General features: G+C 38.5%; 1 protein-coding gene across 1 annotated transcript in view; it reads right to left on the bottom strand.

Moving 5' to 3' along the window:
• Window positions 1-8,895, bottom strand: part of p3h2 (prolyl 3-hydroxylase 2) — a 63,948-nt gene extending 55,053 nt beyond the window's left edge. Inside the window, exon 1 of the mRNA XM_049465376.1 lies at window positions 8,291-8,895. Coding sequence (XP_049321333.1) covers window positions 8,291-8,701 — 411 coding nt within the window. The 5' untranslated portion in view covers window positions 8,702-8,895. The remainder of the gene's footprint in view (window positions 1-8,290) is intronic.
• Window positions 8,896-14,868: the final 5,973 nt, after the last annotated feature.

Raw genomic sequence — 14,868 nt, 5'->3', positions numbered from 1 at the left:
CTGGATTGAAATAAATCTTGTGTCATTGCATTAGATTATAGAAACAACGCCACTACGGGAAATGTGCGCCACAATCAAAGCTAAAGGCAGTTTAATGGAATATTTGTGTGTGTGACCTTTTTTTCCTTGTGGAAAATAAACTCCCATCATGTCTTTACAAATGAGTTACGTGTTGTTACAAATTTAACCATTGTGCTTATTTTATGTGGTTTAAAAACAGCACTGAATGATGGAGTGGATAAAAAAGATTCAGTGTATAATCCTTTTAATGCAATAATGCAATGCTGAAGACAGCTAAAGAAAACACTTTGCACTGATCTCCAGACATTGACTCTTCAAAACAAGTAAGAACGGATCTTGATCAAAATAGGAGGAGCGCAAGCCAAGAGTGAGACAGAAACAGTGTACCGAACTCCAATCAGCCATTTGTCAGCCCAAACAGATGTTTGCCTGGCTGCTGTATCTCCTTTTTCCACTAAAACAGGATCCTTCCTAAGCCCTGCCAGAATTCCCCAAGAATCAGTCCCTTCATGAGCTCCGCACGCCAGCTCTGAGCTCTTCCTGAGGGCCGTCATTTCTACATCTAACACACTTTATTTTATGAGAAATCTACCAGCTCCAGGCTGTTCGTGTGCATTAATGTGGCAAGAGAGGCTGTCAACAGCTAGTGATCAAGTATAAATTAGGGTTTATAAGAATACCAGAGCCAGTTTTTCAGATCCTGGAGATGTCTAGAATTTAATTAAGCTGCACTGTCTGCAGGAGTCTGGTGATGTAAAGTCATATATGACTAACTGAACACTGGGTAGACATATGGGGCTTTCATAAGCATTAAGGCTACGTTTACATGATAAGTCACATTGATCAAATCCACATTGATCATTTTTTGCTCAGATTGAATTGGGCTATCCTGACGGTTCACATTCACAAATGTAAGTGACCTGTATCTGTGCGTAATGTGAACGAATCTGTCCCTGTAACACCTCACATGCTCATAGCAGCTCATATGTGGAGCATCTTTTGCTGGAGTGGAGAGCAAACAGCTTGTCCGAACACAAAGGATGACGTTTTAAGAGGTTTGAAGCGATGTAAATAATGTTGTTTTTGTTGTTTGAGTTGAGTTGAGTTGTTGGAGTTTCGAGGAGTGGTACAGCAGTCTTGGCCTTTTCATCTGGAGATTCCCAGAATCGCCACTGTCATTTATGGCAGAGCCCTAAAATGCATAATTGATCTTGCTCTCGTCCATTGGACATGAAAGACCACTTTTTGATGAGCTACACTGATTATGCAGTATTTGTTTAGATTTAAAATGGGGCGCAAGTGGTAAAAGGTTAAAAACCCCTGCTTTAAAATATTGTGGATATTGTTGGACATAAGGAACCCTAACAAACTAATTTATTTCCTAAAAAAGCACAATGAAATGTTGAATAAAACATTTTGACTTTTTTTCTTTGTTCAATCAGAAGTGTCATCTGAAACTGATTGTTTCTCTACAAGTCATTCCTGCCTAGTACATCGTAAAAACACAACAACAATGCACTATTGGGCCAATTCATATAAAATGACTGATAGCTCATCCTAGATTTGATTAGCACTTGCAAGAAACAATGGCATAAATCTGCATTTACCATTCCAAACGGTCTGAACACTGTCTTAAAATCAGGCCGTGTACACATGGAATTCACAATGCTGTTCTACTCAGCTTTAATGGCCTCCCACAGTTGGTCAGCAGTGCAAAACTGTTGCCCAGTTCACTTGTGGATAATGTGAGACCAGATGTTCTCAATAGGGTTTAAATCTGGGCTTCCACCAGACCAAAACATCAAATTAGTTCACCATCTCTACAGCCATCTCTGGTGAGCAGGAGCACTGCTTTGCTTTTTTAAAAGAATAGACTTCTGCACAGCAAATTTGCCAGAGTTATATAAAAACTGTTATTGTTACATTAACTACTCTGAGAGTTAATTTAACTTTAACAGTGTTTATTTAAATCTGGCATAGTTGCTGTGTGGACTAAAGCGAGTTTCTCAATAGTGGGAAAAAAGCCTTTCAGCATGATTTTGTAATAGGCAGTGACAGACAATCATTTCATGTTGTCGTTTTTCTAAACTCCGTCTCACGGAGTTGCCACTTCACCTACATGAGATGCATTTCTGAATCCTGACATCCTGGTAGAACTGTGTTGCTGCCACACACATCAAAATGTTGTATAGAAAGGCTTGCTTACCACAACTTACCACAAATGATTTATCTAAAGATAATGCTTTAGAACAAGAGGAATTCGGAAAGTACCAAACGGTTGGCAGCGAAATGTCTAAAAAAAAGCCCCTTTCAGCCAAATAAGTGTCATGTTGCAATGTTTCCTCTAGTGTTAGAATTTTTTCTAGCAATGGTAGCAGGCCCAATATCTTTTACTACAAACACAATATATAAATGGAAATGTAAAAAGCCTGAAAAATTTACAAAGAACAATGCAGTGGAGTGGAAATGCAGTGGAAGTGGAAATGCAGTGTTTGCTCTAACATTAGCATTTTTTCCAGCAGCAGTAGCAGTGACTAAAATTGCATTAATGAGGTAAATGTAAGATTAAATTATCACTGTTGAGGTAAAGGTTTTGTGCTTAGTTGGTATGTCTGCGCTAAGATATTAAAATGTTAACCATTCAATAAAAAATATTTTTATTGTAATTTTTTAATGTTTTTTTTTTTTTTTGAAAAGCAAGACAATGATACATTTAGGTAACACTTTACAACAAGGGTACATTAACATTACCTAAAACAGAATTGATTGATACAAGTTAATACATTTTTAATCATTACAAACTGTTTAACTAATTTCTCATTTAATTATTATTATAATTCTCAACATTTTTAAGCATTTAAATCCAGTGTTTGATAATGTCATAACTAGTGTCAAACAGTAATTAGTTAAGACATTATTTAACATTTTAACAATGTTTATTACTGTTGTAAGTACTGTTCATTTATGTAGTCTTTTTGAAAGTTGTTTTTTGTGGGATGTTGGAAAATTGGCAAATGTCATCAGCCAAATGATTATTTTTGGTCAGTTTCAATTTTAGTGAAACTTTTTCATTTCTGAGAATCCCTTCTAGAGATGTTTGGAATATATATTTTTCCCTGGTCAAAGTCCTGATTTGAACACCACTGAATACTATCTGGTCTTACATTAACCACAGATTTCTGAACAAAGGTTGTTCCATTCAGTTTTAAAGACATCCCAGAGTTGGTCAACAGAGGGAAATCATTCGAACTGAACTGAAAAACACTGACATGTCTATGCACAAAAGGTCCTCTGCAAGTTTACCCTGAAGACTTTGCTGTTTAAAAAACTCTTTAACAGAAACATGTTCTGTGTTCACTTAAGCGCATATCATACCCTGGGGCATCAGGACAGATGTGAACCATTACCCAATAGAAGACCAGTCCACCTGTAACTCCATACTCTTTTTCTCACCAGTCACCAGATGAGGCTATATTAAGTGAAGTAAATGAATGTGTGGCCCTGCATTCCTACCACACTCTTATCCGCTTAGTGCCAGTCATGCAGAAGGAGGCTTGCAGAGGAAGTTTCATGCTGAGCAGCTGAACTTTTTCATGGCTGGGGAAGTTGTTTGCTGAGGAAAGTCAGAACACACACACACACAAACACTCACACACACACTCAACGGAAGTGCAGGTGCACCTCAAAGTCCATTCAATCACTCTGCATGCTTTTGTTTTCTTCTTTTGAAAAGACTTCTCTATCTGTCATTCACAATGATGAATTTCAACTGTCAGCCATTCCTATGGGAACCTTTCAGATCCTTCCCTCTAGCTACAATGCACCACTGCCAATTTAAAGGACTTTTATTGTTTGTAATATGTTCATACAAAAAAATGTCATGACATGCAATTAAAAAAGCTTCATCATTAGTCAACATAATCGACAATGTTTATTGTAAAAAAAAAAGTGTCCATTAATTGTTTTCTTACCCCCCCCCCTCCCACTATTTTCTCCCCAATTTACACGGTCAATTACCCAACCCACTCACTATGACTGTCCCTATCACTAGTGATGCCCCAACATCAGGAGGGTGAAGACTAACACATGCTTCCTCCAATACATGTGAAGTCAGCCACCGCCTTTTTTCCAACTGCTGCTGATGCAGCATTGCAGAACAGCATCACAGCGCACTCGGAGGAAAGCACAACGACTAGATTCCGATACATCAGTTTACAGACACCTTGTGCTGCGGTCATCACCCTTTGTAATGATGTGGGGAGATAGCGCCATTTACTCACCCAGAGAGAGACAAAGGCCAATTACGCTCTCTCAGGGCTCCGGTAGCCAATGGCAAGCTACATAAACAGGATACGAACCGGCAATTTTTTTGACCATAGTTGCAGCGCTTAGCCCGCTGGACCACTCAGAGACCAATTGTTCACTTGTAGCTGCAAAACTTTATAAAACAATGCAATGGAGGAGGGGTATGACTGCTTACTCACTCAGCTTGGTCACCAAAAGTGCCTAATCACAACATATTACATATTTTCTTAATAATATCAGAACATTTTATGTTTAAACTACCAGTTCTAGGCTTCTCAAAAGACAGTTTTGAGGTTGAAACACTTATAACTTTAGTGCGAGTGGGGGGGTTAACAACTGTACAACCAAAAGTGGGTACATTTATGTAGTCTATATGATAGTCTTTATATTCTATAGCAGGGATCGGCAGCGGGCCAGATATTTCATGGCCATTACACGTTTTGAAAAATAAAGTGTAATGGGATGGAGTTCTACAGACTAGTAGCTCTCCAGACAAGAGGGTCATTGAACCCAATTGCAAAACAGTTGATCTCAGAGCAGGTAAACCCAAGAAGAAAGAAAAAAAATAAAATATAAACACACGGCTCTTCCACGAGATCAAACCCGTGTTGTCAGGGTCACAGTCCAATACATTACCGTTGCCCCGGCTAGTGAATTAGGACACGGCTGGGAAAAAACGCCCTTATAAGGAGGTAGGGAGCCTAAGAATGGGTGGAAAAACGAGGACGGGGGAAACTAAAGTCACGCAGAGTGCGACAGAGACAGGGGAGGTATGTAAAGAAAAGCTCACCAGAGGAGCATTTTATTATTTTTTTCCATTATCGTTCATTATAGGTTAAACAACCTCAAGGGCCAGATGTTTCATGCTTGCAGGCCACATCTGGACCGTGAGGCACCTATTGACAACCCCTGTTCTATAGTATATATATTCTCAGCTAGCACACTTGGAAGTATCTACTAATACAAGTCACAACATAGCAAGAAAAATCAGTTCCAGTTTATTTGAACTGTGAAAAAAAAAATCACAACGGTTCACTATCATGACCAATATTATCAGTCATTATTCCACAGAGCAACACTGAAATAATGACCAATTAACAAATAATACACTGTGCTGCCTTAGTAGAACAGTTTATTCAGGCCGAAGCCATCAGAGATTGATTGTTTTTTAATTCAGGTTCATCATTTAGTAATCTCAAATGAATTGCCAACATTTTCCAAAGTTTGTATAAGGTCACTTGCCAAGGGATTCTCAAGAGGTTGCCTGACTCCAACTTATCTTGCTTCAGGGTAGGTGAAAACACAAGCTTTTAAGGATCTTTGATCCTTCTGTGGTTTGGCACTCAGAGCCTACAGGAACCTACCAATAACCATAACTGTCCCTGGCATAAATATTCCCCATTCATGAACTGAAACAAGGTGGCGTCTTTCCGCTTAGCAAGGCAAACAGGCTGCGAGGGGGGAAACAAAATATTTGGCCGAATAAACACAGAGTGAACTGGACAGAAGCACAAACTTGTCTACGGAGGAACAGTTGCTGACTGTGATGACCTTCCGCCTGGCCAGAAAGCTCCCTTTTTCCAGTGAAAGGGTGGGGAGAGAACTGTATGATGAATGTTGTTTATTTTCACAACCATTACTCCTAAAATATCCATAACTAACAGCTCTTTCTGATGGGTTTTGACTAGGAATGTAAGCAGGAACGCTTCTGATTTCAACCTTATTACAAGAAGCAGTGTAAGTCTGGGCCACCTTGATCTTCTGCCATCATGTCCAATCAGAAAAACTAAAAGCTGAGGTTGTGTGTATGTAAGTGTGGTTATATAAGGAGGGGGTGATATAAGTACAGAACTGACTCTGTAGCCAGTGAACTTTTTTTTTTTTAGGTTTCAGTAACTATAAAATCCACAGTTTATGAGGGAGGTCCTCTTTGCTCCTGGAAGGTATTAGTCCAGTAAAGCTATGTGAATCATTTGCCAGGTTTATTAGTCGTGTCAGAGCAGGAAAATATCTAAACCATGCTGGACTGAAGCTCTGCAGGACTGAAATGGACACCCCTGGTTTTCCCTTTCATGCTCTGCTTCATTATGGCTATACTGGTTTGCCACTCCATATCACATTACATCCCATCAAGAGACACATTTGTATGAAATGCTCTAAAGGCTTTAACTATTGTGTAACTGCAGTTTCCCCATTAAGCAATATGTGACTCCCTTATCATAACCCTGATCTTAGTAATAAAAAGCCCATTAGAGGGGGCCTATGCAGGATTTAGTAGCATTTCTCAGCACTCAATAAAAACACCAGTCCAGAACTATCACAGCAAATGCCTCCTTACTGTGAGCATTTAACAAGTAACTGTGAGGAAAGTGAGAAGGGAATTAAATTAGTTTTACAACACATAAGAAAGCACAAAAAACAGGACTAGTTTGGTCAACTATAGAGTAAACAAATACCATAATAAATTGCACTTGCTGAAACAATCACAAACAAACCACAAGCCTATTTTCACATTAGACATATTAGAATGTTATGAGCTCACAAATGTAACTTAAGAACCTAACATTTTGTGTTGATCATAACACAAAGCCATCTATAATATATACTATACTGCACAAAAATGTTAAATGTTTAATATTCTGAATGCAGACATCTGCATTGATCACATTTACAGTCATTACTGCAAATTAGTAAGTAAGGTTTAGGCTATTTTAGTCTGTTTGTAGGCTGTTGAAGCTTTTTAAGCTTAAAGAACAACCACTAGTATCAATTATAAAGTAGCAGCCAGGTGAGTTTCTTTGTACATGTATAACTCCAAAATTATATCTGACCTTAGAAATCTGTCTGAATTTGTCAATATAAGTTACATTACTGAACTGTACAAATTGCCACTCCAGGACAGTCTGGATGTTTCTGTATAAACTGTAATATTCCTATTATTTTTGTTCGTTTTAAAATTAAAAAAAAAAAAAAAAAAAAAAAAAACCTGATCTGAGGTTACAACTTTGAACTAGCCAAACAGCGACTCCAGAACTATCAGCAGTCTGGAAGTAACTTACAAATTCAAAAGTTTCTCTGACCTGAACTATTTGAGACATACTGGCAAATACAGACTAACATTTTGAAGTACTGGCTAATCTGCCACTCTAGAACAGTCCAACAGTTTGGGTGATTCTGTACACATTTTGTAAGTTTCTATTTTTTCTATTCTTTTTAAAACTAAAATGTCATAATGTGCAAGATCTATATCTTTTCTATTATTTTTACATTGTCAGATTTTTAAAACTTCTTTGACCTGACACTAAACTGTCAGAACTGGCCAATATACCTCTCTGAACTGGCCAATGTGCAGTATGGTAAAAATGTTAACTGGCCAATCTGCCACTTCAGAACAGTTCAAAACTTCAAAACCTCTGAACTGACCTATCTGTCAGACAGACTGGTCAATATAGACTGCCAATTTGAACAGTCCAACACTGTGGAGGTTGTGATGTTCCTTTCTTTTCTATTCTTTTTACATTTCACAATGTGTAAGATTCCTATCCCTTCTATACTTTTTGTTTTTACATTTAAAACTTAAAAAAATATATATGACCTGACCAATCTGTCAGAAATGCCAATATACTTTTCTGAATCTGCAGATCAATCTTGGAAGCTTCTGTTAAGACAGTGTGTGATATTCCTATCCTATATCTATTCTTTTTAAAGTTTCAAAAACCTCTCTAACCTGACCTTTCTTTCAGAACTACTGGTTAATAAACACTACCTCTCTGAACTAGTCAATGTCAATTTGCCACTTCAGAAGAGTCTGGAAGTGTCTGTAGTCTTGGCATCACTGTGAACATGAGCTCAGTGTATCATCAGAGGAGCTCTCATTCATCGGAACAACCACAAACTCTAAGTTACTTCGTGAATGAACTGTAGCATGACCAGTCTTTTTTGTACTCAGTTCTGCTGAGCTTACCTTTCTGTAGGCGAGCTGCAGGTAGTTGTAAGGGATTCTCCTGTGGAAGTCCTGCAGAACATCGTCGCTGATTTTGTGCATGGACTGCGTGCCGATCTGCGCCTCGATGCAGTGGTTGAGGCAGGCGGCTCTCCGGAGAACCGAGCTGAAGAACAGGTCGGTGTTGAGGAAGCCGTCCACGCGATGCTGGTCCTCACACTTCAGCCGGCAGCGGACTTTAGTGTTCCGGACCTGGGAGAAAGTTTGAAGCGCTTTTTCCATGAACCGAACCACGCCGTCATAGTCGCCCCTGGAGAACGCCTCGACCCCGTTGTCGTACAGCAGGTCGTAAGGTTCCAGCGCGGACGTTAAGTGGAGGATGTGGGCTAGAAGCCCGCCGAGCTGGAGAACGAGAAGAAGATTCAGGTCCATCTCCGCTCCGCTCACCTCAGCCGCCCTGCAGAGCCCGTCTCTCGGTCAGATAGACCCACACCGTCCGCCGCGGGGATGATAGAGTCCGGGGGCGACGCGCACCACCGTGTTACCATTCCAAACACTGAGTTAGTCATAGTGAAGGGGCGATAAGTCGGGGACATTTCTGTTTCCCCCTCCTTCTACTCCTTCTCTACCTCCTCCTCCTACTAATGGACTCCTCCTCCACTTCCACAAGTAGGAAATGAGGAGCTAACAGAGAATAAACCCACGAAACGACCCCCTGTGGCCTGCTGTCTTTTCCACACTGTCCCCAATAAATGATTCAGCAGTTAATGGGGAAATAATTGGGAATTAAATATATATATATTAAACTTTCTACACCGCCTTTAAAAACACGAAAAAATAATTGGGAATTAAAATTCATTTTTTAAACTTTCTACACTGACTTTGAAAACATGAAAAAAATAATTGGGAATTAAAATTTATTTTTTAACATGAACAAATACATGGAAATAAAAAAAAACTTTTTTGTTATTTTCTACGCGGACATTGGAAACATGAAAAAAATATTGGGATTTTTTTGTCACCTTTTTTAACACCAAAAAAAAACATTAGGGTCAAAAACATGCCTTTTGTGTCAGCAGTATAGTGGTTTAAATTTGTAACAGTATACGTCACTGTCCAATAAAAAAAACATGTGTATCCGTTTTTGTCGATTTTTAGTTTACTAGATAATTTAAACCTACAAACTGGACCTTACACTGCTTCAAAATATCTTGATGAATGGACCAATAGAAATTCTCCAAAATTACCTCAACTCTTTTTACATTGAGTTCCATGGAAATTTAAAAAGTCTTTTCCTCTCTCCTGTAAAGCAGCTGTTTTGGAGTGGATGTTTCCCGTTGGACAGTGACGATAGTGATCTTAACTGGCCAATCTGCTGCTCAATTAGAGTTCTGTTGACACTTTGTGACGTTCCTATCATTTCTGTTCCTCTATTCTTAAAACCTATAAACCTTCCTGACAACAACTTTATTTGCCAGGACCGCCCAACATACCTCCCTAAACTGGCCAACATATCTAGACTACCACTTTGAACGGGCCAATCTGCCACTCCAGAATGGTAATCTGGAATGGTAATCTTTACTTTAAATTATTTTTTGTACGTTTTATACATTTGCCTGGTTACGTTAAATGAGTCAACAATTTACATACATAAATTAGTCTACCTGCCAAATGTACAGTTTTTTTTTTAAATTGTAAAGATTTTCTGAAAATATTGTAGACATTTTAGGTATTCTTTAGAAGAGTAATTAGTGTTTACATTCAGTAAACGAAACTATTTTATGAATATAGACTAATTTATGACTGTCTTATTTAATAAGATGCTTATTTATACGATCTTGATCAAACTGTATACTAGATAATGGGTCACGAGCACAGATTTATTTTCTTTTACTCCATTTGTTTTTCATTAATTGGGGGTTGTCTCCCTCTAGTGGTTACATTCAGAAACATCACTAGGCTTTACCATTTGCGCATTTAGCACTAAACAAAAAATAAACTATTATTTGGTGTAGACTGACGCTGGGAAGACGATATGCCTATTGATCAATAGTATATTTACACATCAGGTAATTCAGTGATATGATGGCTCATGGTTTCTATGGGTGACTATTTATTTTTTTACATACATGGGAATAATTGTATATTTTAATGAGATGCATTATGTAAAGCCTTTAAAATTATTTTGGAGGACAGCATTTCCTATACTTGTAATAGCTTGAGATCCACAGCATACATGTTTATTAAAACATTACAGCTCAAAGAGACGAAATAGCATTTATCATTTTTCCTTTGCTTTATCAGTTTTTCCTTGTTTTGCAAACCAATTTGCACAAATACGAACTCTATAGGAACTGATCAATAAATATCAGTGTATAAATAGGCATTTTCACCTACTGCAAGAATTATTGCAAATTTAAATTAGATAAAAATACAATCCATTATAATGTTCCAAAAAACTATGAGATTTAACTAAAGCATTTATGCATTTTAGGAGACCTACAAGAGACCCACCACAGTCAAAGAGATTCGTGTTGGTTGAAAATTTTAGCTGAAGCAGAGGAAAAAGCCTTTGTGGTTGGGAATACTTCAATGTTTATGTAAAGTACTAGATGCGCAATTACGCGCGAGATGCGTATTTACTCCCAAGACGCGTATTTACGCATGAAATGCGCAATTACGCACGAAATGCGCAATTACGCACGAGATACGTATTTACGCACGAGATGCGTATTTACGCACCAAATGCGCAATTACGCACCAGGTGCGTATTTACGCGCGAATTGCGTAAATGCGCACAAATTGTGCAAGATGCAAAAACGTACACAATGCGTAAAAACGAGTGTTGTGCAGAAATCCCCCTCTTAAACACTCTACTCTATATAGAGATTGTCTTCTGCACACCTCTGACTGGACACCATTTTTGTCCAATGGAAAACAAGTTTATCCATTGTTGTCTATTTTTTGTACTATATGATTTGAACACAGAAAACTGGAGATAACACTGTGTCAAAATTTCTGGATGAACGAATAAATAAAACAATCTCCAAAATGACCTAAACTCTTTTTACATCGAGTTCCATTTAAATTTAAAAAAGTTTTTTTTCTCTCTCCTGTAAAGCAGTTGCTTTAGATACATGTTTCTTGTTGGACCCATCAGAAATTACCAGGGTTACCTCAATTAACTAGCCAATCTGAAACTCGAGAACAGTCTGGACATTTCTGTAGACAGTCAGTGATGATCCTTTAATTTCTGTTCTTTTATACTTAAAACCGATAAACCTTCCTGACCTTAACTTTATTTACCAGGACCGCCTAACATACCTCCCTAAACTGGCCAATCTGCCACCCCAGAACAGTCCAACAGTCAAGAAGGTTATGTAGACAGTCTGTGAGGTTTATATTTTTTATATTAGTTTTAAAGTAAAAAAAAACTCACTGACATGAACTGGTAAGTAATAAAAGCTCTCTGACCTGAAAAGGAACAAGAAGACCCTCTTTCTTCTGATGTCTTTTCCACACAGTCATCAGGTAATGATTCACCAGTTATGGGCTATTGAAACTTTTTTATGAATATAGACTAATTTATGTCTGCTTTATTTAATATGATGTTTTTTTATACGCCCGTGATCAAACTATTTACTAGGTAATGTGTCACGAGCACAGATTTTGTTTTGCTCCTTTTGTCTTTCATTAGTTGGGGGTTGTCTCCCTCTAGTGGTTAAATTCAGAAAGAACACTAGGATTTAACATTTGCGCTTCTCATTTAGCTCTGAATTATGCGGTTCTGGTCTAGTGTTTAAAAAAACAAACAAACAAACAAAAAAACAAGAATTACTTGGTGTAGACCGACGCTGGAAAAACGCCATTTCTATCACAGATAAATAGCTTATTTATATATCTGTTCATTCAGTGATATGATGGGAAAATGATGGCTCATGGTTACTGTGGGTAGCCAGTTAATTATTTTTAGGATTTTTTAGGTGCATGGGAATAATTGTATATTTTAATGAGATGCATTATGTGAAGCCTTTAAAATTGTTTTGGAGCACAGCATTTCTTATACTTATCGACATGTTTATTAAAACATTGCAGCTCAAAGAGACTAAATAGACTTTATTGGTTTTGTTTTATTTCTTTACCAATTTTTTGCATACTGTAATGCACAAATGAAAACTCTATAGGAACTGATAACTGATTAAATATCAGTGTATGAATATGCATTTTTACTTACTGCAAGAATAATTGCAAATTTTAATCATATAATAAAATCCATTATAATACTGCAAAAATCAACTTGATTTAACTGAAGCATTTATGTGTTTTAGGGAAGCTTAGCTAATCTATGCACGAAATGCGCAATTACGTAAGCGATGCATACTTACGCGCAAAATTATGCGAAAAAAAGGTGTGTTGTGCAGAAATTCTCCTCATAAACACTCTACTCTATATAAAGACTGCCATCTGCGCACCTTTGATAAGACACCATTAAGACAAAAGCATATAGAAATTCCTCCCATCACACCCTGGATATTCATTTTTCAGTTTTTCTATTTTTGACATAGTATTATGACAGTTGTATGATTAATTAATCAATAGAAAATGCTCCAAAAGGATTTAGTTCTTTCTTTTGAGCTCCTGGAGCATTACTACAGATTTATGAATAGGGGGGCTCAGTGTTGACTATAGGAAGTTCTAGGAGTAAACCTCACTGGAGAATAAAAAAAGTTTCACTTTACGAATCATTTTAATCATAAAAACATAAAATCATAAAAATTAGACACACAACTATTTAAAAAAATTGTCTCACATCAGTAGATTGTCTTAAAGATTTCCCTTATAGTAGCTGTACTTGGATGCCTTAAATACTTTTAATACTAAAACGCTAAGAATACTCTACTTTGACAGCAGGAAAAAAAAAATCACTATTTACTTTGACCTCTTTTACAGAAATAAATTAATACAAATTCACAATTTCCTTCCTTCTCATTTCACATCATTAGTCACATTAGTAGCCAGAAAATTTCTGAAATATCAACAAGTGAATATAAAGCTAAAAATGTCTGACAGCTATATACAGCTATTTAAAAACCTTTTAAAATCTTGACCATTATATTAATTGTCTATTTGTCCATTTTATGTGCCCAACCTATGACTTCCATGTTGACTTCCATTAAGGTTAATATGTGTTTTATTTGTTTTTTGGAGATGCCCAAAAGGACACTTGGAGATGACCAAAAGGACACTTGGAGATGACCAAAAGGACACTTGGAGATGACCAAAAGGACACTTGAAGATGCCCAAGGTGACACTTGAAGATGCCCAAGGTGACACTTGGAGATGCCCAAAGGGAAAACTTGGAGATGCCCGAAAGGACACTTGGAGATGCCCGAAAGGACACTTGGAGATGCCCAAATGGACACTTGGAGATGCCCAAATGGACACTTGGAGATGCCCAAAGGTGGACACTTGTAGATGCCCAAATGGACACTTGGAGATGCCCAAATGGACACTTGGAGATGCCCGAAAGGACACCTGGAGATGCCCGAAAGGACACTTGGAGATGCCCAAATGGACACCAGGAGATGCCCGAAAGGACACTTGGAGATGCCCAAAGAGAACCTTGGAGATGACCAAAAGGACACTTGGAGATGCTCAAATGGACACTTGGAGATACCCAAATGGACACTTGGAGATGCTCAAAAGGACACTTGGAGATGACCAAAAGGACACTTGGAGATGCCCAAAAGGACACTTGGAGATGCCCAAAAGGACACTTGGAGATGCCCAAAAGGACACTTGGAGATGCCCAAAAGGACACTTGGAGATGCCCAAGGTGACACTTGGAGATGCCCAAAGGGAAAACTTGGAGATGCCCGAAAGGACACTTGGAGATGCCCGAAAGGACACCAGGAGATGCTCAAATGGACACTTGGAGATGCCCGAAAGGACACTTGGAGATGCCCAAAAGGACACCTGGAGATTCCCGAAAGGACACTTGGAGATGCCCAAATGGACACCAGGAGATGTCCAAAAGGACACTTGGAGATGCCCAAACGGACACCAGGAGATGCCCAAAAGGACACTTGGAGATGCCCAAAGAGACACTTGGAGATGCCCAAATGGACACTTGGAGATGCCCAAGGGGACACTTGGAGATGCCAAAAAGGACACTTGGAGATGCCCGAAAGGACACTTGGAGATGCCCGAAAGGACACTTGGAGATGCCCAAAGAGAACCTTGGAGATGCCCAAAAGGACACTTGGAGATGCTCAAAAGGATACTTGAGTATGCCAAAATGAGAGTTGGATATGGACAAGAGGACACTTGAAGATGCCAAAATGACACTTGGAGATGCCAAAAGGGACACCTGGTAATGCCCAAGGGGTCACTTGAGATGCCCAAGGGGTAACTTGAAGATGCTCAAAGAGGCCCGGGGATGCCCAAAGAGACACTTGTAGATGCCCAAATGGAAACTTGGCCCAAAGGGACACTTGGGTATGCCAAAATGAGAGTTGGATATGGACAAGAGGATATTTGGAGATGCCCAAAAGGACACCTGATGCCAAAATGACTCTTGGAGATGTCAAAAGGGACAC

Source organism: Astyanax mexicanus, chromosome 16 (genome assembly GCF_023375975.1).
Source record: "Astyanax mexicanus isolate ESR-SI-001 chromosome 16, AstMex3_surface, whole genome shotgun sequence".
Classification (NCBI taxonomy): Eukaryota; Metazoa; Chordata; class Actinopteri; order Characiformes; family Acestrorhamphidae; genus Astyanax; species Astyanax mexicanus.
The sequence above is the reverse complement of the archived record's forward strand: the minus strand, read 5'-3'. Positions and strand labels throughout refer to the sequence as shown.